Here is a 17,453-nt window from a genome sequence, read left to right as displayed (position 1 = left end):
GGCATCTCGAAGGTCAGGTGGAACAACGTAGGCCTACTTCTCTCAGCATAGAGTGAACAAGTTTATAACAGGTAGGTAGTATAGACATCACTATATCTACTTTTATTTGTCTCACAACTCTGACCTATACATTATTCAGTCAGAAATTTAACTGCTACAGTCTGATTTACACTATACTTCCGCTATTTAGATTATCAAGAGCAACATTGTTACTAACTAAAGTAGATCTAGCTTAGCTAGAGATTTAGATTTAGACAGAGATCTAAATATCTAATATTATAGTGTAATAGATTCCAATAGTCTAGAGCTCATCCCCAAAATCAAATATAGAACTGTATCTAGATAGATTTTAGATCTGGTAATAAGAGCTATATTATAATTTATATTAATTATTATATAAATATATTAAATTATAATATATATGAATATATCTCTATTTAATATATGAAAATCTAAATTTAGATCTATCTAGCTAGAAATAGAAATCAATCTATAGATCTATATATACATTCTACGTTCTAAATACTAAAAAAACTTAAAAGGCAGGGACAGGGTAAGAGTTAAAGAGGGTACTATTAGTACTAAAGTCTACTCTAAACTAAAACTAAAAGGCTTAGACTAGACTAGTTAGACGACTTAGACTTAGACTTACTAACAACTAACTTAGACTTTAGAAAGTAATTTAAGTTTAAGTAAACACTGACTATTTATAAGTGTATAAGTATACTTACTAAATAGAACATAGCTGACTTAGGATAGTATATGATTAGTATTATTCATAGTTATAATATAGATCTAGTGACTAGTCTAGGATACTAAACTTATAACTAAATACTGATTTGTACAAAAGCTCCTTCTTCCCTAGCCCTAGCCGCGCCCTAGCGCTATTACTATGAGCTAGCCAGGAAAACCAGTGACTTGGCGGAATGTAGGTCATTGGTTAATATGCATTACTAAGGCGTCTAAAGGAGTAAATGCATGACGCGTAGGACATAATCATCTTCTTTTTTGAAGTAACATCTGTATTATATTATATTATAGATTTATAGGTATATATAGATCTAGATATAGATCTATTATTAATAAATTGTTTGTTTTTTTAATAATAACTTACTAGATCTACTTGATGTTTCTCTGCACTTCCAAACTATCAGATTTTCACTGGGTTTCTGTATCGTCTAAGTCTGTAAATAGTTTTTAAAGTATAAAAGATAATAATAGGACTATTTTAACATTACCATAAATTTATAGATTTAGTAATGCTAGACTGCCTGGACTATATATATATACAGATTATATATCTAGAATCTAGAGATAATTGACTCTAGATCAGAGACTCAATTTTCATATTTATAGATTACTTGATCAAATCTTATCTAGAGTGACAGTGTAGATCTAGAATCTCTAGAGTACAATAGATTTAGTCTCTATAATCATTTATATTATTATTTTTCTAGATTGTCTAGAATACTTAACCTTATTAAAGATACTTTATAGTGTGTAGAGTTACTTGAGTCGACAGTCGATTAGAGTCTAGTACTACATCTAGGAGTAGACTCTACTGTAGATCTATATAAGAATCTAGATTGATGAGTTATACCACTTCTAGACCTATATCTTATACTGTAGAGATATCCATAGATCTCTTTTTTTTTTTTATAGTTGTGCTTTTATTAAACAAAAAAAAACTACTTTTAAAACCTCATTACTATTCTAGAAACTAGAACTAGGTTTAGCATGAAGATTTAATTTACAATCAAATAATCTACATAACACAATATAGTAAAAGTTCCCCTTTTGATCCTTAGGGTAGATGATGTTAAGGTAATCTGTTTCTTTGACCGATGTTTAACAAGTAGGATGGATTGATAATTATTCTAAAGATGCTTAACAAAAAAAAGATAATTTTTTGTTATTGGCATGGCCGATTTGTCTAGATTTTAAGTTAGATCTAGATTGCATTGATCATTGTCTTGACATATAAATTTAAAATTGTATCTATATAATAAGGCTTTTCAACGAGCCCAAGATTAACGAGGAGTACAGCATTTATTTATATAGATCTATGTGTATAAATATAGTCTTTATCCTTTTATATTGAAGCTTCTTTTGTGTTTTTCTTTTCACTCTGGAAGCCTTGCGACTACGAAAATGGCAGACGATGATGATAAAGGCTACCGATGGGAGACTGAATACGAAAAGACTTGGTAGGTTTTGATTGCTGTCAACTGTGAAATAAAATGTTTGAAGCCAAATCTGTTAGATAAAAGGTTGTAGATAATGCTACGTAAATAATTTATTACTTTTTTTGTTTTATTCTGAGATAATTGATGACTTGGCAAAGTTTTAAAGTCTGAATGTGACTAATTAATCCTGACTGTTAATTTGAATGTATTTAACGTTCTAATTCAAATAATAGAGGAAAATTGGCTTATTTCTTTTTTCTTCTCTTTATAAGTAAACCATAATATATATATGCACAGAGCAGACTATTTGAACACTCACTTTTGCCTCCTCCCTTTAATATTTCAAATGAAGAAGTAGGCAAATATAACTTGTTGCTAAATTTTCTGCATACAAAAAGATGATATCTTGCAGTTGCAGTTGTTGGGTAACAAATGTAGTGGAAATTTATTTTACACTTTATACTTCAACCCACTTTTTCATGCTTTTAGCTTTCTTGGGCAGACAACGTGCTAACCACTCTGCTAGTCAGGTTCTTATGTTTAGAGAAGATTGTATAGTTATATATTGTTCTTTACAATTTAGAGTGGTAACCTATAAATGGGACTCTCTCAGCTAATACCACCATGCCATTCAAGTAAATCTTATTTGCCTTGTTTGATATACCAAAGAAAATAATTAATTACAGATAGTTATTTAACTAATTGGTAAATTTTTAAAATTGATTCTTGTGTTGTCAGGTAAAAGAAATAATTGTGCGAAATTTCAGTTTGATCAGAGATGGTGTGTCGAATAAATAACACATATAAACTTTTTATGAGACAGAAAGAGTGAGTTGATGTAAGTTTTGTAAAAATAAGACAAACTCTTAGACATCTCTATTATAGGGAGGAACTCCATGAAGATGAATCTGGGTCACTAAAGGCTAGCATTGATGACATCCTACATCGTGCCAAAAAAAGACTACTGACTGACCGGGTGACTAATGTCAGGCTTGGTATGGTAAGTATTATATATCCATATAGTTTGTTTAGTCAATATTTGTTCAACCACTTAGACAAGTTATAAATAACAACATGACTTACTCAAGTCTGTACAGAGTAATTGCAATATATTTAGTTAGTTAGCTTAACATTTGAAAAATCCAAAGGTTCCTCCTGTTCTATTAAAATATAAATTCTACTTATTTCCATTACCTGTTTCATTGTATGAACTATGCAACAATGCTGGCTGTATTGCAATTTGACTTTCTACAAAGAACAAGTTCAGTTGCTTAACTAGAATGGGAGAGTTACTATGAGATGTTCTGTGAGGTTGTTATCACCAGAAGTGGTAATGGTTTCAAGTGCCCCATTGCTTTTAAAATTCTTCATCCATAGTCATTTTGCGACTGAAGAAGACCTTACATAAATGTGTCTCATATAGCCTCTCTAACAACTAGTCCAACTCCTTGCCTTCAAGTGCGGCCCAGATATTGAGCTCGGCGTAACTGTATGCACTGACAGGAGAAAGGGCAAAGTCGAGCAACTGGCGCCTAAACCAGCAATCTTCAGGCAGGATGGACTCGTTAGCCTTGGCTGGCTACTTACCTAAGAGAAGAAACACTCTGAATACAAACCTCCGCTACCTTGCAGCTATACCCAAATTATGGGGAGACTATCCTGGGGAAAAATCAGGAGCTGGTGACCCTTTGGGTCAGACGGTGCTATAACCTGGCAGACCCCAAAATTTTACTAATCCCAATCTTAATTAAAAAGCATTTTTAACAAATCTGTTGAGCTGTAGTATATCACAGACTATATGGGCAAATAAAAATTGTATTAACCAATGTGATTGTATTTCAGATGCGTCATTTGTTTATAGTAGTGGATGGGTCATCAGCGATGTCGGATCAAGATTTGAAGCCTACGAGACTAATAGCAACTTTAAAAGTAAACTACACATTCCTAAAAGTTTATGTAAATCGATTTATGAAGTAATTTAGTTGTTTTTTTGTTAATTGTTTGTTTTTTTCTAAGTTGGTTAACTTATTCATGTGAGCCCACTAAACTCGGTTCTGAGCAGCTGTCCTCATCTACTCCCATGTCATTCCTGTATCTTCTTCCAGGTCTATTAAGTCCTGCCCATTTTCTTCTTTCTTGTCATTGATCTTCCTAACCAGTTTTCTTTTTGTTGATTAGAAGTCCAGTATTTTTTCTACTCCAGAGATTCTGGTCAGTTTTGTTTGGCCCGAGTGCTTTGTTGTGTATGGGAGAAGAGGCAAATCTTCCAGGTGTTGAGTTAGGGTCAATTGTATACCTAATTTATAAGTGTTTTTGTGATTTTCATCCTTGTTTTTTTTTTTTCACAGCTGCTTGAGTTTTTTGTGGAAGAATTTTTTGATCAGAATCCAATCAGCCAGCTTGGTATCATCATTTCCAGGAACAAACGAGCTGAGGTAGTCACACAACTAGGAGGTACTTGCCATTTTAATATTTCCGAGGTGATACTTGATTCTTTTTTTGACTACTAAAGAATACTCTGAATACAAATTACCTCATATACAGATGATTGAAAATATTTCATCAAAGACCCAACCTTTTATAGTGCCACTCTTTAATAATTTTTTTTTCTTTGTCTACCATCAAAGTCTGAATTATATTTATTCCAATGTCTTATTCTTGATAGTTGTTTTGGTTCCCATATTGGAAGATGAATAGTTAAGTACCCCTTTCAGACCTTTCCAGATGTTGTAAAGGTCATCTGTTTCTGTCTGACAGTTAACAAAAAGGGGTCAATTGGCAAACATAATGACCAGCCGCCTTTTTTTTTTCCCCATCTAATGTCAGGTACTTGTTAGATTTGGGTGGACTCAAAGGCGTCCTAAAAATCCTGAAATTCCAAATTCCAGTTTTCATTGGGATTTGAAACTGGGTTTTCCTCATTTTGAAAGTTGAATTCTTTACCATTCACCATAGTTGGAAGACATCCTGCTCCAATACTGATATCTGTTATACAAAAATGCCAGATGAATTTCAAGATAGAATGTTTTAACTTTACTTGACAAACATCTACATATTTGTGATATGCATTGCTGCTTTTACAGTTCAATTAATTCTAATACAAATAGATGTGTTTCAGAGAAAAAACAATCTTTATTATCCATAAGGAAATTTGTCTTACAATTTGTGCAGTCTATGAATATAAAATTTCACTCAAACTAAAATTTGACTAGAGCTTTAAACTAGGTGCACATTATGTTATCTTCCTTCTTCTTCTAGCCAGTTTTTTGCTGCTGATCTTTAATCTCTTTTGCAGATGTTTAAGTGATACATTTTTGTAGTTAGCCCCCGAAAAAATGTTAATGTTAAATATTTCAAGAATAAACATTATTAAATGTTATTTATATCAGCTGAATGACAATGTCATAAACATGGTCTTTGTAGTCTTACTTGGTTTAGTCTTCATGGTCTTACTTGATTTAAGTTGGGCGACAGGAAACACTGGCAGAGCCAAGTACAAAGAAGTGAACATGCCTAACAAACTGGACAGTATTAAATTCCTCTCCCGCAAAGAACAATCTACAATCTTCCAACTAAAGACAGGACACGCACCTCTGTTAAATTACCATCTCAATAAAATAAATCCCACACAACTTCCCCTTTCTAGCACTTCGCCCACCCTTATGAAACCGTAAACCATATCCTTTTTGAATGCCCCTTCCTAATCCACCTTAGGCAGACCCTACTACCACTCCAGCCCAACATTACCAACACCCTGTACGGCAGTGCTGAACAACTGAAGAAAACAGCACACTATTTTTCCTTGGCACAGTCTGCAAAAGAGCTGACAGCAGCAAAAAGCTGGCTAGAAAAAGAACTTGATTTAGGAAGAGCAATATTGAAAAGATTGCTGGTCTATTTTCATGACACAAGTTTTATTTAAGTGCAGTCGATCTGATTACTTAGTTACAGTGACATGCTGAATGTAACCTTTAATTAATTACTCAATTCTTTAAAAACAGAACAAAGCTGTTCATAGTCAATATGTTTAAACTTTTATAAAATGTATTTTCTAAAACTTTATATATCACTATACAATAACAACCAAAAAAAGGAAAAAAAATAAGGAGCTTTTCTATTTGACTTGCAGGCAATCCAAGGCGACACGTAAAGGCTTTACAGACTCTGTCATCCCAAGCATGTCAAGGAGAGTACTCTCTGCAGAACTCTTTGGAGTTAGCATTGTCTACACTCAAGTAAGTTGGCTCTCTCTCTTCTGTCTATATCCAAGAACTTATTGTTTTCACGTAAGTTAAAAATAGTTGTTTTTTTTTCATTTTGGAATGTAAAAACATATTTCATATATAAATGCAGCACTAGGGACCAAATTTTTAATCAGAGAAAAGTAAGGGACAACACTTACAGGGACTCGAACTATGATTCAACAACTGGGCCATCCAGATCCCCAAAAAATAATCTTTCTGATTAGTAACATTCACAAGCATCTCCATGCCACACAGAGGTGAACTGTCATATCAGGTCATATTACCCACTCAGTCCCACCCCCACCTTGAAATACCCATCCCAACCAACAAACCAAAAAGAGATGACACACAAATAGCCATTAGGCATACAGTAGTCAATTTATGGCTCTATATTAACAGTTCATCTCTCAGTATAACTAATTGTACAACATAAAACATTTACACCTAAAAGCTTCAGTGAGTAGGTAGCATTATACGTTAACGTTAATACAAATGTGAAGTTAAGTGCCGCCCATGCAAACCATGGTTTGTGCCCCTGTCAGCGCTATCCCTTACTTCAATTCCCCGTTTTCTTTCTTAAAATTTGTGTGCCTAGGGATGTCTTTATATATAATATATATGTTTCGTGTGCGAATGTTGTTCGGATTTGCATCTATATTGTTATTGTACAGTTGTTAGGCTGAGGTGCTCAGTGATAGTCAAACTGAATTTCCATTTGATTGTACCAATAAAAATTATCTTATCTTATAAATGTATGCATCTTTTATAATATAAAGACAGATTTTTTATTAAAAGTCGAAACAAAAAAAAAAATTATACTAATGTAGTTACGCTGAGGTGGTCAATGGTAGTCAAACTGAATTTCCATTTGATTGTACCAATAAAAATGATCTTAAATCTTATAAATGTATGCATCATTTATAATATAAAGACAGTTTTTTATTAAAAGTCGAAACCAAAAACAAATATACTAATGTGTTTGTGTTTCAGACATATGCCCAGCCATGCTAGTCGAGAGATGCTGCTTATCATGGGCAGTTTGACCACTTGTGACCCTGGCGATGTCAGAGAAGTGGTTAAGGTGAGTTTCTGTTTGAAATGCTACTTTAGGTTATTGTTGGGAGCTTGTACAATTTGAATGTGTGTTGTGATTTTAAAAATATTTTCCTTTATATTATGTTTCAGGGAACTTGTACAATTTGAATGTGTGTTGTGATTTTAAAAATATTTTCCTTTATATTATGTTTCAGGGAACTTGTACAATTTGAATGTGTGTTGTGATTTTAAAAATATTTTCCTTTATATTATGTTTCAGGGAACTTGTACAATTTGAATGTGTGTTGCGATTTTAAAATATTTTCCTTTATATTATGTTTCAGACTGTAGCCAAAGCTAATATTCGTTGTTCAGTCATTGGTCTGTCTGCAGAAGTCAGGATTTGTAAAACACTTTGTCAGCAGACGTCAGGTAATTACTAATTAGAAATACTATATTACTAGACTGTTTGTTGGCCTCCTTCAGGTATAGGATGACTATGGTTCATCTCGTAAAGCACTTTTCATGTAACTGTTTGGCCCTTTTCTGGAGCGTCATTCCTGTCCATATGTAATGTATGTAAAGATAGCATTTACTTTGATGGTAGAGGGACCATCCTTTTTTCGTATAGTGATATACTTAGAAATAAATACTAGTTTCTAATTCATTTGAAAGATATTTTTTTTTACAGTAAGGGATTTATATGGCCTTAAAAATAAGGAAAGTGTTTTGCTAAATTTTCCAAATGTGTGAAGTGTTTTGTGACTGTATGGCGCTTTTCTGGAGTCATTCCTGTCCATATGTAATGTATGTAAAGATGGCGTTCACTTTGGTGGTAGAGGGACCTTCCTTTTTTTCGTATTGTGTTATACTTTGAAATAAATACTAGTTCTAAATTCATTTGAAACATTAATTTGTTTTTACAATAGGAGATTTATATGGCCTAAAAAGTGTTACTACGCTAAATTTTCTGAATGTGTGAACTGTTTTGTAGCTAAAATGCTAGGAAACCCTGATCCAGGATAAATTCTATATTAGCATGTCATGAAAGTTTAATGCTAATTTAGTACAAAAAGAAGTTTTTAACTGTACATCAAACAGATTCAAACAGATGAAGATTTTCATTCCTTTGCATTGTGAAAGAGCTTAAAGCTGATCAGCAAAAAGCTGGTTAGATCGAGACTAATCACTATAGAAAGCCTGGACACTGACATCACAGCCTGTGACATGGCAACAAGCTGTTGGTCTGAACTGCCCACAGGTTGTGTCATCGCAGGTCAGTGTTCAGGCTTTCTATAACGATTGGTCACAGCTAGATCCTCTTGGCAAGAGGAATAAGCCTTAAATCTAGTGTAATGTTGATAAATGAATACATTCATATCAGACATGTATTACTACTCTGTTCATTTCACTCTCCCCCCCCCCCCCCCCCCCACTTCAATAAAAAAAATCTGGGCTTTTATAGATAGAAGCATATAATAATACATACAAAACAAAAGTCTTTATGCTCTTTGAATGTAATTAGTATAGTTCGTCCATCGTGGTTGGATGATAACCACTTTTGTCATCCAGGGGGGGCTGAGGGCTTTTCACTGGGGGTTTATGCCTCCTCATGTGGCTGGTGAGATCTATATGAGGCAAGAATTATTGGCTGCACACCGGGCAGGTTATTCCAGCTGTAATTAGTAAAGATATTCTAAAATAAATGTGACTGTCAGTTTGTTCTGTCCCCAGGCACTTACAATGTCATACTTGAAGAATCTCACTTCAAGGATTTATTGAATAGTCATGTGACTCCAGCACCAGCCTCAGTAAGCCAGCTTAGTTTTTTTTTCTTTTTGCGCAACTACATAGGATTTTTTATTGTCTCATAACTGTACATTATTTATAAGTCCATCTACTTCATTTTCTAATTATTTTGTTACTTGGGTGCCAAAGTTGATAACAAACTACTGAAGCAAAACTTATAGTCAACTTGTTTTTTATTCTATTTTTCAGACGACCACGGATTCATCTTTAATAAAAATGGGTAAAGAACATTTTACTATTTAATTATTTTTTTCTTCTATACTTTGATGTGCTCTTGGCTGATGTGTTTTGTTTGAGATATTTGGTATGTACCTCCAGAAATGAAGATTACTTTGGCCTAGCAAATGACCTGTGCCATACCGCAGGGGGCGGGGGGGGGGGGGGGTTGAACTTAACCATTGTGAAGATAGTCGCAGTGCATACCAGCCTTCTCTAAGTTACATAGATTATCTTGCTCTAATAGTATTTGAGAATATATTATTTACAATATAAAGAAAATCTGTATTGATAAATTACTGGTGCTATACAGAAGCTTAAAAAAAAAATCTATATTTTCTAAAGATGTTTAGTTATATACAGGAGTAGCTCTGTGACTTTGAAGTCTACAGTACTATTCATGCTAGAATTTTTTTTGTTGTCATGAGGAAGCGGAGTTGGCACTTGTTGGATGCGGAATCTTGGGCAAAGAAAATTGCAAGAATTTTTATAGCTGGTACAATTAATTAAGTAACTACTTGATATTGGGATTTTGAATGCCCCTTCCTAGTCCGCCTTAGGCAGATCCTACTACCACTACAGCCCAACATGACCAGCACCCTGTACGGCAGTGCTGAACAACTGAAGAGAACAGCACACTTTTTTTCCTTGGCACAGTCTGCAAGAGAGCTCACGGCTCAGCATCAAAAAGCTGGCTAGAAGACGAAGAAGGCAGTTACCTATGCTGCCTCTCTCTCCAGCTTACATCTGGCTTTGTGGCTAAGTGATGAAGTGCTTGGCTAAAAAATGCAAACTTAGGATTTTAAACTAAAGATCTCAAGTCTGAACACCTCTTGAAAGTTAATAGTTAATTATTCACTGAGTCCCCCCCAGATCTGGCATTTCTTGCGTATGGTAGAGGTGGGCAGTCGGTGTGCTAGCCACATAATGCACAAATCAACTAATGCTTACAAAGTTAACAAAAAAAGAAACATTTTTGTATAGACAGATTTAGAAAAGCACTTACAAAATAATGTTTTTTTACCCCAGGATTTCCTCATCATGGACTTGGTGGAGATACAGAAGAGAAGCCTTCCATGTGCATGTGGTAAGGTGTTGTTGTTTTTTTTATCAGGGGATATAGATATTTAATAAAGTGTTGTTTTTTTATGGAACATAGACCTTTGATAAAGTGTTTTCTTTTTATCTGGGAATATAGACATTTACTAAAGTGTCATCTTTTTTTATGAGACATCTTCTTATCTTATATAATAAAGACGTGACTTCAAAAAAGAAGATGATTACGTCCTAAGCGTCATGCATCTAGTCATGCATGTTAACCAAAAACTAAAATACTGCCAAGTCCCTGGTTTTCCTGGCTAGCTCAGTCAACACATTCCATGGACCTCTGCTAAATGTTTTCTTTTTATCTGGTGACAATGGGACAGAGACTTGTAAAGTAATTGTTTTGTTTTTTTTAGTGGTTAAAGGGCACTAGGGAATGTAGTGGTTGAATTTAAGTTTTTGTTAACACATTTTCTATGACAACACATTTTCTATGACAACACATTTACAAATAAAAACCTTATCACTATTTAAGAGCACAGGCGCTTTTATTTCGTGTGTTTGGGCAAAAATATTTTGGTGAAAATATTGTTTCTAATTTGATTTTAGATCAAGGCCCTCCATCCTGCGACCATTATGACTCATTCTAACATTTCTTTGGTAGTAAAAGCTTCATCAAAAGTGCTATAGGTCACTTTTGTTTTGCAAGTTGGTTTATTAAAATAAAATTACTTTCAATTAATTTTTTTGTGCTGAATCTGGTTTCCATTTTTGTGATAGATTTATTTTTATTTGCTTCAATTTTCAGCTTTGATGGGTTTGAATTCAATACCACGTTTCTAGAGCGGAGTTCTTTTGTAATTATGTTTTATAGTTTCTCAAAGTTTTTTCAATCCACCTTGGCAGTTTATTTTCATTTGCATACATTAAATTACCCCTTTCAGACCTTGTGATCTATTAGGCAGATGATGTAACAGCCATCTGTTTCTGTGGCGGACAGTTAAATAGGTGTCATGTTGCCAGCACAATATTCAACTGTCTTTACTTTCCCCAACTAAAGTCAGGTACCCATTAGAGTTGGATGGACTCAGGGGCGTCCTAAAAAGCCCAGAATTAAAAATCCCAGTCTTCACAGTATTCAAACCTGGGACCTCTCAGTTCAGAAGTCAAGTGGTTTGCCATTTAGCCACCACGCCCCCTATAGTATGTACCTGTATGTCTGAGTTTGATAAATAAAAAAAGTTGTTTTTTTCTGTTTTGTTTTTTAACCCAGACAATGACTCTTATTATCTTGGCTAGGTATAAGGTTTATCAATGTTTTGTTTTTCTTTCAGTCACCTGGACAGTAAAACCAGCGAAGGCTTCAGTACGGCCGGCTATTTCTGTCCTCAGTGTAAAAGCAAATATTGTGAGCTGCCCATTGAGTGTAAAGCCTGTGGTAGGTCATCACGTCATCTGTCATTTATATCATAACCTTTTAACCATTGGTTTTAATATTTCACTTTCCCTGTCAAGTTTGGCTCTCATTATTCTATATATTATTTAAGCATTCCCTGCTACAAGGATCCAAGCAGGGTCAGCCTAATGCATATACTATGCAGCTTTCTTGAGCCTTCGATAGGTGGGTGCCTTGCACAAGACCCAGAACAAAGTTTTTAGAGAAGAAATAGCTAAATTTGTGCCCAAGAAATAGCTAAATCTGTGCCCAATTTTATTATTGGAGTACACTTAGGCATTAAATAAATTGCGTAATGGTATTTTAAAATTTTTTTTTGCTTTTTTTTTATTTTTCTATTTCATTTGGAGTCACCAAATTCACTTCGCCTAGAGCCTCCAATTATTAAAGGCTAGCCTTACCCAAGTGGCCATTTTTATCCCTATGTTGTGGCCAAGCTCATGAAATGTAGATGGCAACAAAAGTTGACCTACTTTGACATTTTAAAAGCCTATAATTCATTTTGTTAAACTTAGCAGATCAAGAGCTATATTTACTTACTTACTTAGACTTAGATCCTATCACACCTTTTGGTGCATTGCCGGCTAGCTTTCTACGCAAAAATCTGTCCCTGGCAATGTCTGAAGCCTCTTCCCACCTGGTGTCCACAGCTCTGGGGTCCCTCAGGAAAGTGTGGCGCAAAGTCATATGAGGACGTCCCTGTTTGCGCTTTCCTCATATTGGCCTCCATGTCATCGCAACTCTTGGTATGCGTAATTCATTCTGTCGGAGGACGTGTCCCGCAAACCTCATGCGATGCACTGTCACAACGTCACAAAGTAGTCGACTCCCAGTTCGGCCTAGGATTTCTTTGTTTGAGACCCAATCTCTGTAACAAAAATGAATGACATTCTTCTTCTTCTTCATCGTTCTCATTGTTATGTTGGAGTGTTCATATGACTAGACCAATACATGAGATGAACTGCGCAGTGGTTTCCAAATCAGGGAGCTCTCCATATAGTTTTCTTTCTATTGGGGTGATTTGGGGCCAATGTTTTATACGGGCCTCTTGGTAAAGAGAGCAGTTTTGGAGGACGTGGACAGCATTCTCTGGTGATACTCCACATGGGCAGATTTCACTGGTTCCAATTTTGAGCTTCCGGTACATGTGTTGTCGCATTCTAGTTGTGTCCGGTCCTGAGTCGAAAGATTAGACGTTGGTCTTGTGATGAATGACAAACAAACATAGATTGGTAGGTTAGTCTGTCTGTACTAAGTGAATAAGCTGCTAACCATTCTTTGAACCAGCATATCAGCCACAAGTTTCAGCTGTACGGTAATGGAAGTCGCTCATGCTTTTATTGTTGTTGTTTTTTAGGTCTTACTTTAGTGTCAGCCCCACATCTGGCCAGATCTTATCATCACTTGTTCCCGCCTGAACCTTACAAAGAATTCCTGACCTCTGACATCATCCTGGTAGGCAAAGTGTAAGTGTTTTAGTTTAAAACCGGGGCCTTTATATTTTGTAGCAACTGTTGACATTAGAGTGTTTGTGTATGTGTTGATTATTAGTATGTAGAATTATTCCCCTTGGCAAGAGAGTTTGTATTGTATTGTGTGTGATGTGTTTTATGAGAGTGTGTGATTAAAGAATCTGATTAAAGAGTCTGATGTATCCAGTGTCTACTGTTGCCATTGAGTTCAGTGTTTTTTAGTGTAATATTAAACTTATGAGTGTATCATTATTTAAGCTGACAGCAACAGTATGACTAGGTTCTTCAAGAATTTATGTCTACTGTTGCCATCGATCAGTATTTTTAGTGTAATATTAAACTTATGAGTGTATCATTATTTAAGCTGACAGCAACAGTATGACTTAAGTTCTTCAAGAAATAGTTCTGTGCCTTTGGTAAATTAAGATATCGTGGCCTGAGGATTGGTCAACTACCAATCTCTATTATTGCTGTCACATAACTAGGCAATAAATAACAATAGCTGTTTTGTGAAATTATTTTGTAAGTCTCTGGCATAATGTCATTACTTGCATGTTCCGTTGCCTAGTTAGAAAAAAATAGCTCATTAAAGTCTAGGGGCGCTAAAAATAATAAGGTTTTACGTTCATTTGAATTAGAACCATTCTACAGTTTGTTCAAGTTTTTTTAGTGACTTAAATTTAGAATTTCGTGAACAACACAAAACTCATGAGTGTTTCTTCTAACCAAAAAATTTGTTTGGATGCTTCAGCAAGAATACTTATCTATTTTGTTGTCTTTTCCAGATGCTGTTATGCCTGTCAGATAGAGATCTTGGATCCACATGTAAGGAATTATGTTCTTTTTTTTTTTTTATCTCACAAATATTCTATTTGTGCTAAGATCCAAATATATTATAAATATCCAGGTTTTTTTTTTGTTTTTTTTTAGATGTTATACAATATTGGTTCATTATGATATTGTACACATGGGAAGCATCTTTTGTTACTAGTTTTTGTTTTCACTATTCTCGTTTCTTTTTTGGTCCCCAGGTTTATGTTTGTGAAAAGTGTGAGCAGCAGTTCTGTTTAGACTGTGATTTGTTTGCCCATGAGACTTTGCACTCTTGTCCAGGTTGTGCCAGTTTTAGAGAGCTACAGACTGTACAGGCAACTTCACTGTCATAGGACACAGAACAGGCAATGTCACAGGACAAGTACAAGCAACATTACTGTCACAGCACGCTATACAGGCAAAATCGCTGTTATAGGACACAGTAAAGGAAACAATTGTCTCAAATCACGCAAGGTGGCAGTCCTATTGGAGTCATCATCTCAGATAGCATTTATAAGTCCCCCTTTTTTGTCTTTACCTATCCCTTAGTCTGTTGGACCGTTGGGGCACCTAGCAAGATTCGTCGACCGTCTTTCTCCATTCCTCCCTGTCTTTTGCCTTCGTTAGAACCTCTTTCAATGGCAGGCCCGTCCATTCTTTTTTATGTTGTTCTCACATCACTTTCTCTGTCTGCCTTTCCTTCTCTGAAGGAAGGTCTTTGCGAGCCCCGAAGATCTTGTGATATGGCCATAGATTTTAAGCTTACGTTTTTTTACGATAGTTAGCAGGTCATCATGGGGTCCGATTGCTGCAGCAACCCTCTCTCTAATCTCTTGATGTGGTCTTTAAATGTGATACCTGGGATCCGTCTGTAGTTTTAATCACTCAAAAAAAGTGCCTAAGATTCAGAGATCAGTGTGGTGATAGGAACTGAACTACATTTTAAAAGTGAAACTAAAACTAAAAGTTAATCACCAATTTTAAAAGATAGTTAAACTAAACTAAGTAAAATTAATTAAACAATAACTTTTTGAAATTTTTTTATTTTTTTTGTTTCTTTTGACTTGTCGTAGTAAGCTAATCTCTCAGGGCTGCCTGACTGAAACAGCCAGGTAAACCAAAGATTGACATATGAAACACATAGGATATAATCATCTTCTTTTTTGAAGACAAGACTCTAATGTATAAGATAGACATAGCAGTAGGCCTACTGTTCTAATTCTTAAATCATTGTAAAAATCTTTCTCTGCAATAAAATCTACAATAAGGAAGATATTGTGTTTTTTTGCACTATAAAGTTAAGGAAAAAAAAAAAGATGTTTACATAAATAAATGTGTGTATGTGTATTAATATTTTTTACCATCAACAAAAAACTTTAGAAAAGAAGACTACTTTCAGGAAAACTTTGCAGTCAAGTTTAAAATCTCATAAAAGATATAAATTAAAATTTCCAGATTTATCGTATCGAATAAAAAAACAACAGATGTAATCTTATCTTATAAAACACAGACATTACTTCAATGTAGTCTTATCTTATAAAATACAGACATTACTTCAATGTAATCTTATCTTATAAAACACAGACATTACTTCAATGTAATCTTATCTTATAAAATACAGACATTACTTCAATGTAATCTTATCTTATAAAATACAGAAGTTACTTCAAAAAGAAGATGGTTACATCATACGCATGTTCCTAGGTCCTAGTCATGCATGTTAATCATAGACTTAAATTCGGCCAAGTCATTGGTTTTCCTGGCTGACTCAGGCAACCCATTCCATGCTCTAATAGCACTAGGAAAAAAAGGAGCATATGGAACAAGGAATCTGCCTTTATCTTTGTCTTTCTGATTATTTTACAGGGGCTTAGCTAGGAATTTGCCATCATTTGGGAGCCCAAGGGGGCTAGACCTCTTTCTGGACCCCTGAATTTTGCGTATTTTTAAATATTTAATGTAAGAACACTTATTTGGGGGCCCGGGGGGATTTTCAAATGCTCCTCCCCCAACCCTAGCCACGCCACTGTTTTTTTTATTAGGTTTTGTTTTTGTAGATTATGGTTTAATGTTTTAATTTTATGTATAATTACTACTTTTATCCTGAAGTGTCTCTAAATTAAGTGATTTTACTAAAGGTGCTAATCAAATGTGAATCTTCGTTTGTTATGAATCTCACTGCTATATTTTAGTGTCTGTTTTAGTTTCTTAATGTACTTGAGTTGAGGGGGTCACAAACAGACGATACATACTCTATATTATTAGCCAAACCAAGGTTCTTGCCTGACCTGGAAAATAAACGAAATTGTTGCACTGTTGAGAAACGTTTGACCTGTATTATTATTGTAGCTTTTATATAGCCCTACTTTCATGCTTATAGCATGCTCAGAGCGCTTTGGTCCAATCTCATTTGTGGACCGGTGGGGGGGGGGGGGAGGGGGGATCTAGGAGTTGGTTTTCCGTGCTGCCTTAGGCGCTCAGTAAACACAACTCTTCCCGAGCCGGGTGTCGAACCTCGAGCCCCCTTCTAGGTAGCCAAGTTCAAGCATTAGCCTCTCGACCACGCTTCCCACGTATCTGGTGTAAGGGTTGATCAGCATGCTTGACCATACCAATGTGTTACTTTCTTGCCTGACCACTTGACATACAACCAATAGGCCTCCTGTAGTACAACACACCTGGAAATATGGTGTGATTGAGTGTCATCATCGGCTGCTCAGTGCACAAGACTACACCATACACTAGACTGCACAGTAGGCCTACATTAGACTACACAGTACATTAAATACAGAGATGAAGATAGGTGCCGAAACAAATGTGATACATACATATATGAAACATACATGAATAGTAGAAGCAGGGACCAAGTACACAGTACATTAGACTACACAGTACACTACACTAGGCCTACATGTGTAGTCCATCTGAAAACAGACTAAGATTTAATTTAATAAAATACCCAGAAAGACACAAAGATAAAGGCACATTCCTCGTCCCATATGCTAGGACAAATTTGTACAAAAGCTCCTTTTTCCCTAGTGCTATTAGAGCATGGAATGGGTTGCCTGAGCTAGCCAGGAAAACCAGTGACTTGGCAGAATTTAAGTCATTGGTTAATATGCATGACTAAATGCATGATGCGTAGGACGTAATCATCTTCTTTTTTGAAGTAACGTCT

The 17,453-nt window shown here is 35.2% G+C and overlaps 1 protein-coding gene across 4 annotated transcripts; it reads left to right on the top strand.

Moving 5' to 3' along the window:
* Positions 1–215: 215 nt before the first annotated feature.
* Positions 216–16,698, top strand: LOC106071410 (general transcription factor IIH subunit 2-like). Of its 4 annotated transcripts, none has more exons than XM_056009045.1 (15): positions 216–358; positions 2,136–2,207; positions 3,072–3,186; positions 4,029–4,115; positions 4,535–4,640; positions 6,316–6,421; positions 7,421–7,511; positions 7,810–7,897; positions 9,200–9,276; positions 9,464–9,494; positions 10,520–10,577; positions 11,869–11,972; positions 13,348–13,456; positions 14,248–14,287; positions 14,494–16,698. In XM_056009045.1, exons 2-15 carry the CDS (start codon positions 2,152–2,154, stop codon positions 14,626–14,628), a joined length of 1,203 nt encoding a protein of 400 aa, XP_055865020.1. In that variant the 5' UTR covers positions 216–358; positions 2,136–2,151; the 3' UTR covers positions 14,629–16,698. The 4 variants fall into 4 exon arrangements, with proteins under 4 accessions (XP_055865020.1, XP_055865019.1, XP_055865021.1 ...); XM_056009044.1 differs by lacking the exon at positions 216–358 and adding an exon at positions 908–1,013; XM_056009046.1 differs by lacking the exon at positions 216–358 and adding an exon at positions 945–1,049.
* The last annotated feature ends 755 nt before the right edge of the window (positions 16,699–17,453 follow it).

This window comes from Biomphalaria glabrata, chromosome 13 (genome assembly GCF_947242115.1).
Source record: "Biomphalaria glabrata chromosome 13, xgBioGlab47.1, whole genome shotgun sequence".
In the NCBI taxonomy this organism is placed as follows: Eukaryota; Metazoa; Mollusca; class Gastropoda; family Planorbidae; genus Biomphalaria; species Biomphalaria glabrata.
Note: the sequence above shows the minus strand (reverse complement) of the source record. Positions and strands in the feature narration are given on the sequence as shown.

Excerpts from the sequence above, each read along its gene's own strand:
- LOC106071410 (XM_056009045.1), top strand. The coding sequence starts at position 2,152 with ATGGCAGACGATGATGATAAAGGCTACCGATGGGAGACTGAATACGAA. Across the intron at positions 7,512-7,809 it reads ATGTCAGAGAAGTGGTTAAG|ACTGTAGCCAAAGCTAATAT; the intron begins GTGAGTTTCTGT and ends ATTATGTTTCAG. Across the intron at positions 14,288-14,493 it reads TAGAGATCTTGGATCCACAT|GTTTATGTTTGTGAAAAGTG; the intron begins GTAAGGAATTAT and ends TTTGGTCCCCAG.